Genomic DNA, 23,308 nt, shown 5'->3' with positions numbered 1-23,308 from the left:
TTAATATCCCCGTGGGTTCTAGACTATCACCCACCCTACAGCTACTCAAAATTCTAGCTGGAGGGATTAGCACCCAACAGCTACTCAAATCTGCCTGGATTATCTTTAAGATAGAAGAGATGAATATTATGACTACTCAGATGTATGATTGTTTTAAATTACCAGCTGCACATTAAGAAGCAGTAAGGATTACATTTCAGGCTTCAAGAACCTGTTTGTCTTCAATCTTATTTTTCATTTTTATAAACACTTTGTTACAAAACAGGTTAGATTACATGTAGTTATACCCCAATCAAACATGAATTAAAGGAAAAAAAAAAGCTGTTCTGTTCTACAAAGATACAGTTGCAAGAAAAATGTTTTGACATCCTAGAAAGATCATTGACGTTATCTTAAATATTACACTCAATTTTTCTAATTGCTGTATGCTATGACAATGATAATTTTGTCTAACACATATTAAGATCTTAGTTTTGTCTTCTTGAATAATTTATAGTTTAGCTGTATCTTTCAATACACCACTGTAAAGTATCAGAAAAACTGCAACCAAAAGATTAAAATGTGTGTGTATATATATATTTTTTATATATATATATATAGTATAAAGTATATATGTATAGTATAAAGTAATTGTTTTATTCCTCCATTATTTTTCTGGATGGATTTAGCTCAAGGGCCTGACAGTATTCTGCTATTTCCACAGATCCTTCACATAGCTGCAAGGAAACATCTTTAAAAGAACAATTACAATTTTTCTTAAAAATTAAGTTTTAAATTAATTAGGGTCATCAGCTAGGTCTTCAGGCTCCATTAGTTATTAAACTACAAAGCTAAATTTCTACTTGTCATTCCAGGAACTTTTTATTCTTTATGATTTTACTGGAAATGAGAAAAAAAACATTTACAAATGTTTAGTTAACTGTTGGCTGAATTCATTAGGCTTCACATAATTGTAGAGCAGTCACCTCCACTTTGAAATTTCCAAGATCATAAGTATAGTTCTAGGAGGTCTCATACCTCACTTTGGACCATTCAAGAACTATTTATCCAAAATATAGATGAAAAACAGTGGTCTTACAGTTCCCAGGCTACAGTGAAACAACCTTCTGCAGAAGGTTTCCCATGTGACTGAGCCTGTTCAATTTAATAATCTAAAAGGTATGGTAACACAGGCTGCCACAGCCTGTGCAGCTAACCTTGCTGAGGTCCTTACAACATTCTGTCAACTGTAACAGAAAGGCTGAAGAGTGCCCAACAAAGCTATCCAGTAGCTAATACAAAGCTTCCCAAAAATTCTATAAAAACTCAACCTTGCCAAAGCAAGAATTCTGTACTTAACATGCCAAAATTTAATCTTACAGCACCAAAATGGGTTCTGGGAGGAGCTGAGAGACCAAGAATGCTCCACCATTTGGAATGGGGGTCAGTAACACTAATGGGTGTGTGTGCTGCAGTCTCCCTGCTTTTTCACCCCTCCAGCTTTCTCAAGTATCCTGTACCTCCACAGTGCTACCAGAATGCTCACAGCCAGGAGCAGCCCCATCTCTGTCAGATGCAGCAATAGTAGACTTTTTACAAATAAAACACCACAGTGGCAAACAAGGCCATCCTTGCTGCTGGAATGGCCCATCTCCATCTCTTAATCCAGCCAAAGCAGACAGACAACTGTGCTCTGAAGCAACTTGCTATGCACTTGTGCTTCTGCCTAAAGCCAAATTTGCCTATTATGAAAATGGAAGGTGACACAATAGCACAAAACAGTTTGAGCCAGTAGAAATGTACGCTGCAGCACTCAATTACAGCTGGGTGAATTAAGGACTGTGTCACAGATTTAATTCCCCCCCACACTTTGCAAGTCAAGATAGATCTTTCAGTATCAAAAATTCCATTCAAAATTATTTGAAGATCTTATCGCTCAACAACTGAATTAATTTAGCTTCTAATTTTCATCCTATGAGAAGAACAAGCACAAGTTATTTTGTAAGAACCTGGTCTTCCTGTTTTGGGGGGACAAGGAATTACCTTTACACCTGCTTTTCCTCCAGTCTAACTTCCCTGTACACCACTAACTCCAGTCACATTTGGGGAACCCAATCTTATGACTCTTACCAAAGTCAAGCAGAATCTATTCTGCACTGCACAGTGACACTGATTCCAAATGGTGATTGTTTACTGGTTCTACAAACAGTACTGTCAACCAGAAGGCAGTATATTTTACCAACTTTCTTTTCCAGTCACATTGTACACATTTTCCAAGTTAAAGACTGCTCGTTTTCAGCATGTCAAACCCTCTTTTTGATCCAACTTCCTTACAAATACTAGACCCTACAGCCATTTTTGAAAGCACCAGTGATAAGTATCAGTATCTTCACACTGAAGTTAATTCAAATACTATCATTCCTAAACACAAACTATTCTTTTTGCATTCCACAGCTGTAAGTGCTACCCAATTATACACCTTCATTTCACAAAACACTTTCCACTGGTAAAGAACTCTTGACATACAGAACAGTTGTGCCTCCATTTATATACCCAACTTTATTCAACTTCCCTTTCACAATTCTTATTTAGAAAAGACTGCCCAAATGTTTAGATTAGGACACTAACTCAGCTTCTTTACAAGTTCTTCTTTTGGATCACAGCATAACAGTGTGCCTGCTAGTTATGATCTTGCTTCTGTCATACCAGGTTAAGGGGTCTCATCCCTTGATTTGGATCTGTATGTTAGGCTGATTTTATAATAAAGAACTGAACAGAAAATTACATTGCTCAAACTAGTGTTCTTTGAACATTATGTCGAAGTTAGCCCTTACCAAAGATATGCAAAAAAAAGACGTCAGATTCCAGAGACTGTTGGAGAGAATTTCAGCAGTCTGATACAAGACCGGTTCTACCACCCAAAACTACCTGTGATTCATGACTGAACACACAGGCCAAACTTTCCAAAGGTACTGTACTGCTCAGGAAACCACTGGCCTGTTCTCAACTAAAGTCATGAATCTTCTGAATACCTCCACAGGCTTATGAAGTTGGGCATCCAAATACCAAAACACACAAGACTAGAGACCATTTTGAAAAATATAATCTGCATTCAGCAGTTGCCTATACAAACAACCCTCTTGTAAGCGTTTAGCTCGTTCTTTGTGGAGCAATGTGGAATATGAGTGTGACAAACTGCCTAAGGGAGAACTCTGTTCTCTTTGCCATCTCTGTGACACAGAAAGGTCACAGGTTGCACATTTAATAGTACCACAAAAAACGCTCTTTCCCTAAAATCTTTATACCATTAGATGACAGAGACACAAACATCTGACTTACTGTAAGGTGTTGTATCAGTAGGGTCAGGAGGTGGGAAGTTTTCTGTGAAGTTGACATTACACAAGTCTGTACTACAGCAGCAGAAGCGGTATGTTCCATTCTGAATCAAGGAAGGGGTGGTTGTAACTATACACTCTTCAAAGTGACACTCCTGTGGGTCTCCTATATGAGACCAGCAACCTGTAAAAAGAAACAAATGACAGATTTATTTTTTTTTAAAGTAAGTATAAAATTAGTTCTACTGACTGGATAAACACATCTACAGAAATTCATACATTACCTAATTAAACATTTCAGAGTGTTGTGAAAACAGTTATCATAATTTGTTTGTCTGACTTTACTACCACCTTCTAAACCAAAACCTGAAAAATTATTTTAGAACTCCTCAAGGAGAAGAAAATGTGGGCAGGGATGAAGGTCAAGGTCAGAGGTGTCCAGCTGTTGCCTTAATATGACAAAACCTGAATATCCTGCTAAGGAGAAGCATGCCATTCCTCATCTCTCTGATACCACAAAGCATATCACCACTCTCTGGACCACAGTCTAAATGAATTGTGACCTAGTCCCTTCCTTAGGCCACAAGACTGCATCTACAGCTCGGTGCTTCTTGCATAATTTTCAAAATTCTGCCATTCCTCATTGTCAGCATCACTGGACTTCTCTAGAGGATCACAATTTATTGCCTGATTAACACCAGGTCCTTTGTCCCTGCAGGAACTATTTGTTCCCAAGTATGGTCAACAGCAGTTAAATGTCATTTATCCATAAATACCTGGAAGGGAAAGAGGTAGCAGTGGGGCAGAGGTGAGCAGTCAGGCTGCTCCCTTCAGCAGATTGCCAGATCAAACAGGAATCATGGACTACAAATCCACAGGCTATTTGGAAATACCAGTTGCATTTTCATTCAGCCTTATATTACATTAACTTGCATCCAAACAAAAAAAAAAAGCAGAGACCCTGAGAATGGTAATCAGAATGTGTCCAGAAACTGCAAAGCCCATCACCCCTCCTACCTTCATTCTCCCCACAGAACAGCATGGAATTATAGTACTGATATGTGAACTATAGTTGCAATTTCCTTTGTAAAACAAGCATTCAATCAATATGAATATAAATTTTTTACTTAATAAGACACTTACTGTTAAATTTATCATTACATCAATACATACACTGAAATTCAAGAAAACCATCTTCCTCTGGACCTCATCAGTAACAAGAAATTTGAATGCTTTTTTTTCCAGCTGTGCATTGATGCCTTTGGTTTCTTTTGGAAGTCATTCATTCCAAACCAACTTTCTGATCACGTTTAAAATTGTTAAATGGGAAGTTTAAAATTATGCATTTCAACAAAGAAGTCTGGTTTTGCAGCTGTGCAGCTTTGTATCAGCTGGCTAGATCACTAAGTGAAATAAGTAATGAAACTACTGCACTAAAACTGAACTGCTACATACCTTGTTTTACAAGATGTATGTCTCCTTCTCGTGTTTTTTCCCAAAGTCCATAGCAGGTACTGCCTTTCATGCACAAAATGGTGCCATTCTCCTGGGAGATTCGGCTCTCACTGATTCCATGGTCCTGCTGATACGGGTCTTTAAATGCACACAGCCGCTCCTCACTCTGTGTAGCTTTAGCCAAAGAAAGAAAAATAATTTTTGTTAGTGATTCTATGCATAAAATATTAACTTTAATGAAAAGGTGAATAAGGTCTTCTGAAAAGGTATGTTCAAAAAAAGCTAGATGTGTAACTACAAGGCACTTAGATACTATTCAGAAGTACAGCTCAGCAAACAACCAATCACAGTAAGAATTTGTACTGCATATTTGAACAACTAGATTTCATCCAGTTCTTTAACTCCCATCAAAGCATTGGTCTTTTGGGAAAAACAGATTTTGAACTTAAAGTAAAATTATAGCATATGTAATTGCAAATTATGAAAGGTACTATATAAAGTATCTCCTCACAGATTTCTTTGATCATTCTTCAGCACTGGCCCCAATGAAGCCATGTTCCAGCAAGGCAGACTTAGAGCAAAAACACTGCTTCACTTTGTCACAGCGTAGTGATTGGTAAAAAACCTAGAAACCAAGAGACTTTGATGCATGTGTCTCACTTTTAAGGCTGTTACTATTCATCAGGAGTCGAAATTTGTAATTCTTTTATGCTGAGACAACCATAAATTGCTGCACTATTCAGTCCAGCATTCTGTCAGTGTTTTCCCAGTTTAATATGTGGCAGCAGTAACTAAAATAGCACAACTGAGCTGATTTTTCTACTGGTCTGGTAGGGAGCGTGTGATCAGTTGAGCTGCGTGTCAGCTCAGTGGGGGCAAAACTCTGGGCTGAGGAGGCAGGAACTTCTTAAGCCAGTGTAATTCAATCACTTGCAGCTCCCCACACTCCAAAAACCTGGCTGGCAGTCCATGCTGCTCACCCATCTCTCTGAACTCTGCTCAGTGCACGATTAACACTTTACATCTGGTACTACAGTCCTGCAGCGATAAATACATTTACTATGAAGCAGTGACTTGCTTGATATTCACAAAGTCACCTACATTTCATATGCTTTTTTTTTTTAACCTCTCTGAGCAGAGTTAGTCAAGTTACTGAGTACAAAAAGGTCACACATTAGCAGCCAGCACATGGTGCTTCCAGCAGCACTTGCCAGTTGCACGCTGCAGTTTTATTCTCAGAACAGCTGAGTATGCCAGGCGTGAAGCATCTGTCCTGCATTCTCTGCTCCATGACATGGGACTGGCCAAGAAACAACGGCTCAAAGGACAGGACCCCACTGCCATAAGGGAACTGGATCTCACTAACTTCTTGAAAATTCAAAGAAGAAAAAACTGTCACAGAATTACAATTTTGAAGTCACAATGGGACAAAAGTATACAGCCTTGGAAATAGGACATATCTGCTCTGAAGGGCAGTAGGAAGGTTTTAGAACCTGTTGCATATGATAGCTGAATGGGGCTAAGGCCATCCAAGATCTGGCTGTTTGCAAAATGCTCAAATTGCTGCAAGATAAGCTCTTTCATAACTTGCCTTTGTGAAAAATTAATTTAAAATAACAGAATTTATGAAACAGTCACACAAATATGGTTTCCTTATTTAAAAAGAAAAGGGTACTTTAATAATACCTAAATATGTTTTTAAAAAATAAATTTTTGAACCCATTAGCTAACAGAGGAAGAAAAAAGACAAAAACAAACAAAAACCTTTTGAGTTTGCCTTGGACTCAGGAAAAAAATAATGACATGTATAGTGTCTGTGCTCCACCGAGACAGCTTTAATTGCTTACTTTTCAGGTCTCCTAATCTTTCTGTAAAACTCCTAGGATCAAGGTTGAGAGGTAAGAATACGAGAAGATACTCAAAAAAAGAAAAGTTGTTAAGATCATGCTAGATGCTGTCCAACCATGCATGTACTACAGAAAATAAAAGTAACACCAAAGGGTTTTCTGATTTAAAAAGACTGCATTGCCCTATAAGAATACCTGCAAAGGGCAGAACGGGGCAAGCATGAGAAAGCCCAACACAGAGCTAGCATCCTGAGTGTCTATCAATCTTCTTGCAAAGTAATAAAAATACGAGTTAACTTGACACAATTTAATGTCAGATGATCTCAGTGGGAAACTTTTCCAAGAAAAAATAAAGGTTACTCATCCAACAACTAGAGTTTTTCATGCTGATCACTGCACATTCCTGCTTCGATTATAACTTGGAGAAGCACAGTCCCTGTGGGAGCAGTACCCACTGCAATACTCTGCTGACCCCTGCCCCTTCCCTGATGGCACAGAACATCTGGAGAACAGGGGACATGGAACAAAAGCTACTTTATTTTTCTCTACGGCCTCTTTACGTTCATTGTTGAAGTTACAACGCCGAAGAAAATTGGGTAGGGCATACAGATGTACCGAAACCATCTTGCAGAACAACAGAAACAATGAGCAGCTTCAGTTACTGCTCATGATTTCAGTACATTCCTGCTCTGAGATTTCTTTCTTCTAGACAGCGGAAACAAGTCAGATTTAAAAACTTTTAGTATTGGAATACTTCTAGGTCAGATCTTGAAAGGAGCCTCTAACCCAGGTGAGTATGCTTGTATGCCTTAAACCTTGCCCAAAAGAAGTATTACAAGATACTACTACAAAAACCACACAAAAGTACTGGGGTGTCTCTTTAAAAGTTGACCTATTTCAACAGAAATCTTACTCTTCAAGGTAGAATACCACTGTTGGATATCCACATGTTTCATGTTGTTTGTCAGTATGCAGTCATCATGGGAGCTGACAGGTATGCAGGCTGCATTCAGAGCTGAAACACATCTCCCTCCCTTGGGAGCTGTGCACTGCAATGATTGAGGGCAGCCACGAACACTCTCTGTAGTAGCTTGGCTGGAAACAATTCCAAAGATGCTTCTCCATGCTTGGAGATATTTGAAAACCATCCAGGTATGGTCCCAGGCAGCTGGTTCCAGGTGACCCTGCCTTAGCAAGGAGTTGGACAAGATGACCTTCAGAGGTCCCTCCAAACCTCAACCTTTCTGCAATTCTTGTAAGTCTCCAAGCACTCAACGTGCAAATAACGTACAAAAATTATTTCTCAGCTGGGCTACTCGCTCTTTTTTGTCTCCAAGGCAGGCAAGATGGTAGGGTAGGACTAGAACTACTGGATTCTCTTGTTTGTCTTCAGTTCAAATAGATCCAAACAGACCCAAGGAAATACCTTGATGTAAAGATCTTCATTAAACAACAACAGCAACTAAAATAAATAACTTGTCCTATAAAGACTGGGGCTCTTGAACTGTTCTATTTGATACATTCAGTTCATTTGCTACCTGTCAGAAACATGAAGGGCAAAGTCCCTGCAGACATGCGTGCTCACTAGGTACTAGGGAGCCACAAGCAGTTCACTGTATTCTTTTCCCTACACTTTTCACAGACCCAAGATGCACCAGCAGTGTATCCTCAAATCAGCAAAATGGAGAAGCCACTTACAGCTCAAGCTATGCAGTGTATCTGCCCAGACATGAAATGTCCCAGCACACAAACACAGCCGAGACCTAGCACCAAAGGAAGTGGCAGCATAGGTTTCACAGGACACCTACTGCATGGCTGAAGTCACCCTTTAAAATCCTGAATTTATCTTTATAATAATTTCATAATAAACTCTGTTCATCACATAGAACTCATTAGACATTCAGATCTTTTCTAATTAACCCTTTAATGAAATTTCATGAGAGACGTTGAAATAAGTAAAAGGCAACTGAATACCTACGTGTCACACATCACTGAAAAAATTGCTACTGGAGAAACTGTAGAAGCAACAGATAGGCTGACACTGAAGAGGCCCAAAAGTAAAACTTAAACAACAAATTATGAAGGATTTATAATGAAATGTCAATTTTCCATTCCTCTTGTATTTGCATCCCAGAAAAACTATGTCAAAATAATTCAATAGAAATAATAAAATGAACTCAAGCTTCTGTTCCCTCACTTTTATATACAGTTTGAGAAACAAACATGAGTGGCATTTGAACTGAATACAGATGCTCCAAGCAGTCACCTAAGAAACAGTGAATGTTCTCAGCTTTCCTGCTTGGCTGCCACTACCGGTGAGTCTGATCACCACACGCACTTGTAACAGACTTCACTTGAATCACACCGTGAAATCTTGTTGTCATATTCCGAGAGAATGGGTAAACAGAGTACAATAAATTACTTTGCTGGAATCACAAAGGAACTGGGAATTGTCCATCATTTCGCAACTCCGTCCTGTAGCTCATGCTTACTCTCGCAGTGGTCTGGGGGCAGCCCTGACAAAGAGGACCAGGGCTTCAGGAATTTCCTTTTGGCATACAGCTCAGGTTTGTATGTGGTTTACCATCTTAGAATTAGTCAGTTCTACTGGCAACAAAAAAAAATCTGAACGTCATCACTGAAAAAATGCTATACAGATTTTTTTCATTATTTTCTCCCTGTAATCATGATGTTGTTTCCAGCTGCTCCAAAATGGAGAACTGATTCATATCGATATGTGAATTCTGTCTGTTCACTACAAAAACACCCTGAGATACTTACTATTTGAGTATTAGTCTTTTTTCTCCACTAAAGATATTTCTGAACAGCAAAGATCAGAAGAAAATTACAAGTGCATAAGAAATGCTGTGTGCAACTAACATCCATACTAGGATGAGTTTAAACAAATTAATATGTCGCTGTTGTTTTTAATATAGTATTCTTTCATGACCACTGCATGTTCTAGGAAAACAACTACTGAAAACAATGAAAGAGAAGTACCAAAAGTTACAGGAATCCAACTGCAAATCCTTAGAACATGAGTCATGTGTTCACTAATAGCATCGGAAGTCACTTCTATTGGTACTTAACTGATGCTTCCTGACCTTGCATCTATTCAGTGCAATACACAGAATTCACATCAAGTGCAAAGCGAGGGGAAAGGAACAAAAAAAATTACCCAAATGCTACTCAAATACTACTCCATGGTCTAATCATTGGGATTAAAGATAAATAAATCAAATACTTGCCACTTCATGATTAATGCCAGGCAAAACATTTTGTGACTCAACAGTCACAAATGAAAGAATGTGAGAACAGTCTGAAGACAAACCTGCACGCAATCCACAAGAACAGACCTGCTGCTGGCATCCCAGACCACACACAGGGGTACCATGTTGGTAATTACACAACTGCCTTAAGTCCACAGAGGTGATGACTTCAAAAAAAAAGGCAAAAAAAGAAAGATTTCTGATCATTTGTTTGCCTGTAATGAAATTCCTTTAGGTACAGGCCACCATACATTCAACTGGGAATCTAGCAGGCTTCAACAGATTTGTTTTCAAAGATCAATGTTTTTCCTGTAACTTGTCCTTTCAATTAGTGAGATTTTCATCAGAACAGCCATAGATGCAAAACCTGTTTTATTTTGGCCCTGTCAGCTTTCTGCAGAACTCTTGTTTACACAATAAGGGGGAAACATCATTGCCCTCGAGACAGAGTTATGAGATAGAATGTGTCTTCATAATGCAAAGTATTATAAGGAAGGTATACATCAGGAAGCTCCACTGAGTATATCTTTTCAAATACTGATAGCTGAATTCTGGTGTGATGTACAGAGAAACAGAATCTTGAAGAAATAATCACTTACCAAAAACTCGAATGTTGCTTTTTAAAAATATTTTTCTCCTCAGAGGCTTTAATTATAAATATTTCTAAATGTGCATCCACTTATATTAAAACATATCATAAGCAGATGTCTTTTGAAGGAAGTCATGCTTCTCCTGACAGACCACCCTCACTACCAACTTGAGAGTGGGAGGAAAAAAAGCAAAACTACTAGTAATCTTCCACATATTTACACTTCCAGTATTCTGTTGTGTAGCATGTTTGACCAACTGAACAGCAGGGCTCTGCACTGACTGGTCAGAAGAACACATAAATTGTCCGCCTAAGTATTAGGACATGAAGGTCTGAAACCTGAAATGGCCTGGAGACTTTCTGAGCAGGAGGTCAGGAGCAACACAGTGCAACACAAATCCAGGGAATGTTTGGACAGCCAGGCTCCGCAGTCAACTGCTTTACAGCAAACTTCCATATCAGAAGTCCTCCATTTGGGCTCCAAAACACAACCACTGGACTAGTATTTTAAAGACATGAAGATGAAATAATGGAAATTTGCACATGAGAATAGAGCAGAACTTCTAGGAAGGAAGCAGGAAAGTAAAGAAAAATGCTTCAGAAATTTACATCTGTGATAAATTTACATATTTTCCTCTCCTCCTAAGAAAAAGAGGGGAAATAAAAACCATCATAATCATTAACTATTTTACAGGACATAGTATGTACCTCAAGATATACTGTAAAATATATTTTGACAATAAACCCTTTACAGTTTATACTCAGTGTTAAAATCTGGAATAATCTGTTCACAGTACTGCATGTCCTTAGCCTTCGTTGATGAAAATTATTTTGGTTTTGTCTGCTTTTGCTGACTAACATCACAGTTTCAAATGCTGGCAATTAGACAGAGCCAGGCTTTGATTAAGAACTAGTGCCAAAACTAAAATGAATGCTAGTACTGATACCCATTTCGAAGTGATTGACTGCACATGCAGATGACAAAAAACTTATGTTCACTACCAAGTCCTCTGCCCTCAAAACAGACTAGAAAATTCAAGTGTCATTTTTCTGTACATGGATATTCATGATCTTTCCTTCTCCTCAATCTAGCCTTCAAGCAAGCAAGTAAATTTGGAATCTATTTTCTTTCCTTGCTCACTTTCTACCACAGTGTTGTGGGCTGATCAAGGCTACCAACAGCAATGGAGACACCAGTGGAGCTTTTTCCTGTTGAGAGTTCTTTAACAGTCCTTGGGTATCTTGGCATTTCAGCTTCATTCTGAAGAACTGGTTGTCTGCTAGCACTAAAATAAGTGCAACAGAGCCAGATTATATGGCAGCTGCATCGAGTCATGCTGTGCTAAAGGTTCACGTTTTGCTTTCCACTCTAGCACTGCTGTCTCAGACTGCCTTGGTACATGGTCCATGGCTTCCTCTGGGACCAGCTGACCCTCTTGGCACAACCTCACTGGCTCCTGGCTACCAACATACGCCCCCCATTGCAGCCTTACATTAGTATTAAATACCTCTGACCAGATGCATCCACCATAGTAGGAATTTCACAAACTGGAATTAATGTAAATGAAATGTATGGAGATGTCAAAAAGTAAATCCTCAACTCAAATTCTGTTCTGAAGGCCTTGTTCTCCTTTTACCCAAATTTACTCTCAAAGCAAGCACTGCCTTAGAATAACCCAGCTTATGCAAGAGAAACCACTCAGCAAAGAACCAGGATGGCAGAGATTTATTGCTAGCAGCTGACAAATTATGTAGCTCCCAAACGCTGCCAGATTTTATGAAAAAATACCTGAGTTTACTGCCAATAAACCATGTCACTGCCTTATTTCTACAACTTTCTAAATGTTTCTGAGGACCACCAGACAACCCTGCTGTGCAAACTTCATGCAAACCAGACATTACCGAAGATGCAAGACTTTATCCATCTAGTAAGAGCACAAGACATGGTGGCAAGGAAGCTAGCAACACCTTGTTTTGGGTCAAAATTCAAGAATGTCAAGTGAATTTGAATAGTTAATACTGCTTTACATCAAGAGGCTGAGCATTGTTCAGCTGATATGGGAAGAGATTCAAGCTGAATCTATAATCAGGATATTGACTCAGCCAGGGTCAGAGAAGGACAAACTGCAGAATTAAACCCAAGTGTCCTCAAGTCTCAACAGCCATAATAAGTTGACCTTTTACTACTTGGGCCACTTACCAGAGCTTCCCCACCTCACAATATCTCCTCCACCATTTTGAACAAGAAAAAGAATCTACCTCTCACAGTGATTCAGCATTTTCCTTTTGTATAGCTGTGTTCAGCAGGTACACACTTAGGACATTTGTTTTTATTGTATAAGTCCGTCTAGTTCAGCAGGTTTCTTCCATCTTTTTCCCCCTCTGCTAAACTCCCATTGATTTTTAACAAGACAGAATTAAAACAATAGGCACATAACAAAAAGGTAGTGGAAAAAGGTTATCAATCTGGCAAATATGAAATTCCTCAATATATCACCTGCCAGCTGTGGAAAAAACCCTCTGGTATGTTAAAAAAGCTGTAATAGTATCTTAGCTCAGTGATTATGCAGGACTGACCACATTTTATCACACAACTTGGCACTTAAGAAACGCTTAAAGGCTTTATAGCAAGAGACTGCAGCAGGTTTCTTGGTGCTATAAAAACAGTAAAATGTCATGGCATTTTAACATTCACTTCATTAAGCTTTAAAATACCCATCTTTATCATCAGACTTCAACTTAGAGCCATTTCCAAAATCTTTTCATTTCATATTAAAGCAAAATCCAGTCAGTGTGTCCTATAGGGAAACACAAGGCTCCAAACACATTCAAAAAATCTTCTGAAAAAGCTGTTAAGTTCAAATACTCAAAAGCAGAAGCAAATTAGCATAAAGCATAATTAAACCATTAAATACCATAAAAGTGTCAAATCATAGAATATGTTTAACACTCAATTAAGGGAGAATCTAATCTAATAATATAAAGACATTAGTGGTGGACAAACCATGAAAAAATTACCCTCAACTCTAAATGCTTGTCTTATTTTTAAAGAAATCTTAGAGTTTCCGTGGAATTAATAATGTTGATGGTTTGTGGTTTCAAATCACATTGACTGGTTTGCACTGTCTTGTCTCAAGACGAAATGATTTTTTCTTATCTCACTCCATGTGCAAAGTCTTTACACATATTTGAATCATATTACACGTAGGTGAATCAGCTCAGAGAGAATCTACTCACAGACTCACAATGTAGATCAAATAAAATTTTCAACAACAAGTATTTTGCAAGCCAGCTTTTAGTATACCTTCCACTTTATTCAAGAATTAGTCCAACATGCACTAAAGGTCATTTAAACCCAGATTTCTGGAAAGGCACAGGAAAGGGAGTAGCTGGCCTTCACTGACTCAGCAGGATTTTAGACATCCAACTTCTCAAGGTCTCCTGGAAAAATCCCAGTCTACATTTAATCTGAAAGAGTGACTGAATTACAGGAATTAAACAAGTCTAGCATTTTTCCAATTATTTTGTAATATATTTTTCACTTCCTAAATAATTCTGTCTCCATTCAAAGAAAAAATAAGTTCATATTACTGTCTAGCAATTATGTCAGAATAGAAATCGCCACAGCCTTAGTCACACATAATCTTTTCCAGTGGCCAGTGTCTATTCATGGAACTGAAAAAGCCTGAATTCTTTATCTTTGCCCTAGACTGGAGTTCAGGGATTTTTTTTCTGGGTATGAGCGTCTGGCTTTTGTTTATCTGGGCTGTCAAAGTAAAGTATCTGCATGGAATAACACAGGAAACTCTGCAGCAAAAGCAAGAGAAAAGCAAACTAATGATGTGGTATTTATCCCCCAAACTCAGATACAACAGACTTCCCACAGCAAAACTGCCTATTTCAGAGTCTGCTTTACACTCCCTCTGAAAAAGATCTGTTACTTGGTAATCCCCTAACGTGAGTAATGTACCCACTTTTTTACCTAGCAGGGATGCCATTTCTACTGCAGATATTACTGAAACACTTTCTGAAGAACTCTTCAGTACCTTGAATGTGGGAGAAGACTGAACCCTTACAGCCTGTCTCTTACAGCATATTACCAAATATTTTCCTATAAACATTTTCAGGACGCTTACACTACTGTGAATATGCTGAAACACTGGAAAACTGGCAAACATTCTTCGACCTGAAGCTACAAGGAAATTAAGCTCCAGAATCATAATCATATTTTGCCCTGAGACAGAAGCATAATCTATTTGGCTTTGAAATCTTAAACCCTGAAGAAAACTACAAGAGCAGCAAAAGGCAGAAACTAGCTGCTACCCTGACGTGCTTCATGAAGGGTTGGAAGCTTCTCACTTTTCCAGAATTCCTCATAGAATATATGTTTAAGTTCAAAAACATCTCAAGTCTTTTTCTTCAAGACATTTATTAGTATGCCACAGAAAACCCCACAAACTATTGCTGTCTTGAGTCAAGAGCACGGGCAACATGAGAGCTCCCCAGGCACCCTAAGGTGGCCAGCACAAGGTGAAAGGCAGAGGACAGACTATCAGGGACCTGTAAGAGATTGTGGGCTACTGCAGGAACTTGGGAATTACTTCAAACACTCCTACTTTGTGTTCCTTAACTGAGAGCAGGCATGGAAGGAATTGTCAGCTAAAGGTATTTATGGTGTTTGTTGAACTGGGCAAAACCAGAAAATATTGACTTTTGCTTCTGTTAGACTTCAAGGTTATCGGCCCATTGAAAAAAGGTCACTGTTCACATGTGCTTAAATTATTAGAAATGTATGGGCACAGACTGAACTATTTAAAATCAACTCATACATTTTCTATATGCATTCATTCTTTTCCAATTAAATCTTTGTTGTACCAAAGCCAACTTCACTGGCTAAGAAGGTGATATAGGCAAACTTTTGCAGACTTTGAATAGTCAGGAAAAAAAATCAGTGTCTAGTCAAGACAAGCTCTTCATTAACTTCTGATTTCTAGACTTGTGCAGTTAAAAAGGGCATGGTTGGTACACGCAGACAGGTTACTGAACACACTTATTTCAAGGACTGACTTTCACATACTGAATACAGTAACGTCACACCAAGGAAACAAACTTCTGGGGACAAGGAAACAAAAAAAAAAACTAAACAGAAGAAGATTGTTTTTAATTATCTTTGTTGATGCTAATGACAGGAAACATGGAAAAGGGCACTCCCAAAATAGACACTCAAGGAAAACACTGTGATCAGCTTGCTCAACATTTTGCATTGCACACCTGGGGATGATGGCTAGAGCTATGCTCAAAAGACCATCTGAACTCCTCACCCTGTACATATACCTCAGGTAGCACAGGTTAAAACATCTCACAAGATACAGCAGAAGTGTGAGCAGAAAACACCAGGTTCTTCAGGTCCCAAGCCAGCCTAATCCACCAACCAGCTGCTGCAGGGTGAGCACAAAGCCAGACTGTGCAGGGGCTCCCCCACTCACTGCAGCTCTCTACCACAGACACAGACAAGATCAGCATTTCACATAAGAGAGTCTGAACTTTTTCTGATTCAGACCTACTTAAAAGGTAGGAAATAAGCACAAACAGCATCTTGGCATTTAGGACTAGTAAGGAAGGAACAATGCCAAATCTCATTATGACAACCAAAAAAACCACAAAAACATAGAGGCTTTACAATGGCAGATTTTACCAGTAAAGAGGTGGTTTCCTTTGTTTTCACTTTTTTGGAAAGACTTTAGTCTTTCAACACCACAAAGTGTTATACACATTTATTACAGGTACATTGAGCAAATATAACTTAGTTGATTTGGTGTCTTTTGAAACAAAACTGTGATCAAACACTTTGTTAGCCTGTACCAAGAACATTTTCACTTATGAGTGGGGACACAGTTTAGTGATGAACACAGAAGTGCTAAGTTAATGGCTAGAACTTATTAATCTTAGAGGCTTTTTCCAGCCTGAATGATCATATGATTCTATGAACCGACACATTTTTCTCTTTAATTTGAGCTAGAAACATTAGAAAGCAATGTAACTTGCAACAAACATTTAAATAGCAGCTTTAAACAAATTCAGATCAGGTTTATTAACTCATGTACTTATTTCCCAGCAAGCTGGCTCTAATTTATGAAAATTAAAGTGTAATATAAAAATACTCCCGTTTGCACACACATTATTTATGCTTTTTTATAAAAAATACATGGTTGTACAGATTAGTGCGGATTTTAAGTAATCCATATGTACCTACAAAGTAGGTTTTCTATTCCTTTTAGTAGATTTGTATAAAGAAAAACTTACTCGCAATCTCTCTGTAAATAAGAGATCCTGATCCAAGCCTGAATTACTTGACAGGGTGATAAGCCAGATAAGGACAATTTCTGGTGATTAAAATACAAATCCTCCCAGTGTTAAATGAATTTAACATTTTGCTAAGCAGTTTTACGACAGACATGTCTTTTTCTCTCCTTTAAACATAAACATAGGTATCATAAAAGGGAAAAACCCAGAAAATACACAGCTCATAACCTGAATATGTGTTTTAGAGTCTTAAGGCAAGATGTAATTTATTCTACAATGTTCACTAAACACATTTACAGGATCAGACAGGTTTTCAGAATCTCTGAGACAAACTAATACTGCAATCAAAGGATTAGCAAACCAGCTGCCTATGTGCCATTACAGCTGATTATCATAGACTGTAGACAGCTAGCTTACTTGGAAAGTGCTTTCAGGAATACTCCATTGTTGCCAGAGAGAAGGGTATAGAAGGATAACGTGATAATAACTTGTTATTTTGTTTATTATACATAAAAAGGGAACTTATGTAATAGGAATTGCATGGGGTATTAGAAAATCTTGTTATAAGCTACATTTACAGTAAAACCTGACAAAATGAGAACTGGAAGCTTATTAACACTGCTATTCAAAGTTAAGGATGCCATGCAGTGAAGGTTTGACTTTTCTGCCTTCTCCCCCAGTCTCACTAAAAACTAAACCAATGCCAAAATTCATCTTATCATGAGAAGATATTTACCTTATCACCTTATACATGCTAAAATAAAATAATGGAAAGAGAAAGAATGGAACAATTTGGAAGTTACAGGCTCATCTTCAAAATGTTTTTAAGTATCTTTTTACTTCATGTGTAGAAAAAATTGTGGAATAGAAACCTCCAAGAGTGCTCAATAAAAAACTACCCTTGTTATTAAATAGTCCTCTAACAGTTTATGTCCAAATACTTTTCCCTTCCTAAGGCTATAAGAAAGAATTATTGTTCTTAGCGGGGACTGAGCTACTACCAAACAGGAAAGCAGCAGAATTCAGCATATTTAAAAAGACACTGATGTGTTTACAGCATTGCTTACAAAAAAAAAAAAGAAGTGTCTTTAGTTTTCTGCTGAAACTAGTAACCAACTTACTTCATCCCTCAGGTAGTTAGTAAAAAAAAATAGCAGAGTAGAGCTGTGTATCTCTATCAGAAGCAAGGACATGGCATTCTTTTTGCTGCATAAGGTTTACTTTGACTAACACTGGCTTTAGTCTATGTAATTTGAAATTATATATTAAATCCTAAGATTCCTGTACAGGGAGAAAAACAGGATCATCTTGATTACAGTATCTAGCTATTGATATGGCTTCTGTATCTCAGAAGAGGAAGCCAAAGTCAGAATTTCACAGCCAGTCAAAAGAGGATAGACTGCCTAGGGGGAACTACAGAAGTATAAATATGCACTAGTTATTCAAAGCACAGCTTTCCAGAGAGCTTTTAGATTAAATAGATTATTCCTTCCTACTTGCTTCTCCTCTAGTTTGTCTTTTCTCCCTCACCTTCTGGGGATTTAAAGGTCTTTGAACATCCTGTGTCAGAGAGGAGATGAAACAACAGCCACTCACAGTTTTTTAAATGCTCTGTCTGAAAAGGCAGAGTAGTTAAAGAAAAGCAGCTTACCATAGTTTTATCCTCAGCTTCTTTGTTTACAGCATGGTTACTCTCAGGATCTTGCTTACTGTCTCTATCACATAATACTGAAAGGTAAACCTCTCACATTTGCAAGCTTTCTTCATTCTTACACAAAATCTCTTGAAATCCACCTCCCTATCCATTCATCCAAGTAAAGATGTCTAAGAAGGTCTAAACACAAGTTCATCCCCACTACCTTTGTCTTCTTTATTTTTAAGAGTTGTATTTTCCATTACACCTTTTTTTCTAAATCACAGTTGCACGTCATTGAGGACAATGAGGATGAGAAAACAGGAAATACTTTGATTGATGTTACCCAGTCACTGTATTATTCAGGGACCAGAAAACACTAACAGAAATTAAAGTGAAGAAGATCCCAACAATAGAATCAGCTGTATCTCACAGAGGAAATATAAAAGGATGCTCAGCTTCATTAATCCTTTCCCCCTGGCCCCTGCCTCTAATTAGTAGGTTGTAAGTGCTCTCTGAGAACACCAGACCATAAGGATGTACAACACAGGTATCAACGTTAAATTGGAAGTAAAATAATGAAAATGTTGGCAGATAAATAAGTCTCTTCTCTATGAAGAGGAGAACAGAACACAAAACACGAACACAAAAATCCAGGCCAGGTCATCTTCGCATACTAATAGCAAAGGAAAATGAACAAATCCAACAAAGGAAATGGGCAACTGTTACCATCTGACAATAAACCAGTGACTACCAGTTACAGAGGAAAAGGAGCATTTCACGGATCAAAAAAAAGAAGAATTAATTCAGTCATGTCTGAGTTTCTCTACTTAATAAGCAGAAAGACACCATTCCCTTAAGCTGAAACTGTCTTGGTTCAATACAAAGCCAAACAAGGAAGCGAAGGACAAATGTAAATAAAGTTCTAAGCAAAAAAAAATGTTTTTTTCTGTACATGAGAATCAAGTTTCGGGGTATTTTCAACACTACAGAAAAATGTTAAAAGGACGTAACAATTCTCAAGCTTTGCAAAAATAATACCTTGTAACTGAGAACACAGACAAGATAAGTACAATGAAATTCAGCAATCTCTGAACGCATTGAGTAGCTTACTCATAAAATACCATCAATATAATAGTAGTATTTGGACTTTCAAAGCTACTGAAACAGTGCCTGCAGAATCCGTCCCACAACATTAGAAGAGCTTCTCTCTTGCTATTCCTCCCCTTGATGCTTAACCTCATTGTACTTTACCTTTCAAAGTCCCACCACATTCAGTCCCCCACTGATTTTTTTTTTCAATCTGCTTATTTCCATGCCTGCTCCTCCCCTGATGCATTTGATAGCAGCTGCCAGTTTCTCTCTTAAGCACCACTACACCTTTTCTAGGTCACTCTGTACATATAGCACAATTCCTGTGAGCAGCTGCCAAGTCACTGTCACTCTCACCTAGTTTTATCCAAGCTTGTGCAGATAATAATTTCTACCACAATGTAAGTCCATAAGGAAGAAATCAGTTCCTCTTTTTTAAGCCATTAAAAAAGTACCAGCAAAACCCCCACACTAACAGATGCATTAAGTTGACACGACACATGGCTCCATTGTGACTTTGGCATTCTTCAGCCTGTGACCTGGCCTCCACACTTCAGTGGTTTTTGCCCTGAGTCATTTCACTGTGCCTTTTTTCTGATTATTAATAAAGTGAGACAGGATCCAACTCAGGCTTTCATCCAAGTACATATCAAAAACATTAAAATAAGAAAGATAAAATCCATCCTGGTTACTATCATGCTGCCTGCTACCACAAAGTTCATATCAAAGTCCCTATTCAGGAGAAGCAATTTGCTCTCTCATTTTATGGGGTAACATCTGTAACTCCAGAACCTGAGGGAGGGAAGGTGAGGATGTTCCAGAGACCTCTGTGGGGCCTGGCAAATTGACTGGCCCAAGCACCTACTGTGGAAGATTCTCTTTGTGACCCCAGTGAGCCTGCCAGCCAAACCCACAAACTGACCCACAGGAGCCCACGTTGATGAGCATTCACCAGTGGATGGGCACAGCACTGCAGTAAGAACGACAGCAGAGGAGATTTCCCCCACTGGTTTGTTTCTACCCACACAAAAAGCACTCCCTTTCTAAACCCTATGTCTCCTCCATAACCTAGAGACATCAGATGCTGAGACAAGAGAAGTGCTTTTTTTATAGACTCCGTCCTCCTCTCCCGCCCATCATAAAACATTGCTCACTTGCAATTGTCAGTCAAATTTGACAGAAAAGTAAAGACCTTGTGGATATTCATTTCTCTAGAGTTCAAAGAAAGCATTGCTCGGTAGAGGCAAGTGGCACCAGAACCACTCCAATGTAAAGAAAAGATGCTTATTAGGCACAAGAGATTTTACAGCCAAAGGAAAGATTACTTAAAAGTGCCTCCTACTTAATCCCAGCACAGCAGTTCTCAGAGGACCTCTTGCAAACACAATTTGGCCAGAACTTTCCCCATCATCAGATGTAACCCACATTTCTCACTTCTATAACTTTTTTAGCATACACATGTAACCATTTACACTTCACTTAAATTGCACTGAAGTTAAGTTCCGGTCAAGTGCCAAATGGCAGAGTTAGAGGCAAATAAGATGTCAGAGTGGAAGTTGAGAAACACTGCAGAGGTCTCTCTGCTCCTTCTCAGCAGAGCAAACAGTTTCCCAAGCAAGATCAGTGTCAATGAGAGAGGGAGGAAATGGAAGAAGAGCCACATGCAATGCCTTGCTTTGTTTTAATCTAAGCTCAGCCATACGCCCCTCACAGCCGTGTCTGTTTTTAAAGCATTACGAACAACTGGATCCTATGGGATCTACACCCCCATCACCTTCTGCTGAGGCACACACTAACACTAATCCTACACTGGCACAAGCAGCATCTTAATCAAGAATTTTGTTCTATTAAAACCCAAAACTTACACTTGGCAGTAGGATGAACAGAGCAGACATTCTTTTCATTTCATACCGTTTTCTTGACGTGCATAAATTGATTTAAAAGATTCCACTCCAGACACCATTTAAAACTAAAAGAATATGAGGCTGACAATTTTTATTTTCTTAAGCCTTACTTTTTATATGTGTTCAAAGAAAATAAGTATTGAAAAACATCACTGCAAGCATCACTATAGCAACTGCAGCTCTTGAAACTTCCTTGCTGCAACACACTCAGATTCCAGATGGAACAAAATGCCATGTCTATCTTGCTTTTCTAAGGAGCCTCTCTTTCCTACAAAGCCTTCAAAGACTAGCAGGGACATCTGCTGCAGAAGTTGCTCTTGCAAAGACCACACATGGGATAAATTCACCTATTTTCACAGTTCTGAAAAGAAATAAAGCAATCAATATCTGTACCCAAATGCCTGCAGGAAATGTCACTAGAACAAGAAAAGAGTTATGCAAGGTATTTATTTGAGTCCCTTTACAACCCAAGGGTTGACCTCATTAAAGTCAGAGGCAGTTTTACCACATATTTCAGCAGAGTCAGAATTCCACATTTACAGGAGATTTCTCTGGTAGCCCAGCTCTCTGCCTCACCACACTGCATCCAGGGTATTTTGTAACGTTTCTTTACATCTGTTGCAAACCAATTCTGCCTAACTACCCGGATGCAATTTGCAGAAAATGCTGTGTATCCTTGAATCAAAATCTTAGAAAAGACTAACAGCAATATATATTTTTTTTAAATACTATGGAGACTGTAAACAGGGCTGTTTTACTTAAGGAAAAGACAGAAGACAGGAATAAAGGCACCACTGGCTTATCTTTTTTTATGTAGCCATCCAGGGGTGAATAACACACAATTCTGTATTTTGTTCATTGGTTCCACTGTTCCACGTGAAATTCAATGTCATGGAAGCAAGAAAAACCAAAGGATCCTTTCAGGTGCCAGTACAAACTGTAACTGCCACTATAATAAACAAGTAAAAATTAAAATGCCATCAGAATGCATCAGTTCTTCACTGTATTCCCATTGCCAAAACCATATGAAATTAATGAAAATTCTGATAGATTCTCTGGTTTGGCTCCTATTCTGAAAAATAATTATCAAGATATTTGCCAGGCTCTGGTCTAACCCATGTTTTGAGTTTGCAGAAGTCACCCCTCAGTTGCAAGGTGAGCTTGTGACATTTATTGCACCTTCTGTGCCAAATGAAGGCGCTGGGCAGGACTATGGTGCTGGAAAGACAGGTAACTCACCACTGCTAACAGCAGGCATGGATGCCAGCATTTACAGGGCACTTGCAAGCCACCATTTTCACATGGCAACATGGTCATGTACTGGTGACATCCTCAAGCCCTGGAGATTCAGCTCTTTGTCCTCTGGTTCACATAAATGAAAACAAGTGTTAATACATCAGAGAATATGGTCTGTAGTTCTTATTGCAGGTTTCTGCTCTAGTTGACAGATGGCTTAGTTCTTACCAGTGGAAGAAAAATCATTTCCTAGCAGACACCAAATATCTGTGTTTTCTTGTGCACCTCTCAAAGAACTCAAAAGCAGGAGAATGTGGACAGTATGAATTTTCCTTCTGAAAGGAAAATAAATAATGGAGGGAAATGCACCAGTCATGAAATCATTAATATTGTGCAGGTTATATTTGAAAAATACTAGACAGAGCACACATGTATATTTCCCTTCTAGAACCCTGGACATAACAGTCAAAACAACCTCAGCTGCCAATTAACTGGAGTCTCTAAAAAAATCCATCTATTGCAGTGAGGAATCTGACAGTCACTAGTGGGGGAAGTAAAAGAAAAAAGTTTAAATTACCACTGTCATTTGACAAATGTGAAAGCAATAACTTAAATTCTTTTTCTTCAATAACAGCTCTTAATTTTTAAAATGGCAAATGAGGGAAT

At 38.4% G+C, this 23,308-nt stretch overlaps 1 protein-coding gene across 1 annotated transcript in view; it reads right to left on the bottom strand.

Annotated features, from left to right (window-relative positions):
* Positions 1–23,308, bottom strand: part of BMPR2 (bone morphogenetic protein receptor type 2) — a 103,739-nt gene that overhangs the window by 46,749 nt on the left and 33,682 nt on the right. Inside the window, exons 2-3 of the mRNA XM_033064375.2 lie at positions 4,770–4,943; positions 3,319–3,498 (exon numbers count right to left, since the gene is read on the bottom strand). Of these exons, the coding sequence (XP_032920266.1) occupies positions 3,319–3,498; positions 4,770–4,943 (354 nt within the window). The remainder of the gene's footprint in view (positions 1–3,318; positions 3,499–4,769; positions 4,944–23,308) is intronic.

Source organism: Catharus ustulatus, chromosome 7 (genome assembly GCF_009819885.2).
Source record: "Catharus ustulatus isolate bCatUst1 chromosome 7, bCatUst1.pri.v2, whole genome shotgun sequence".
In the NCBI taxonomy this organism is placed as follows: domain Eukaryota; kingdom Metazoa; phylum Chordata; class Aves; order Passeriformes; family Turdidae; genus Catharus; species Catharus ustulatus.
This window is presented reverse-complemented; position numbering and strand designations above follow the sequence as displayed.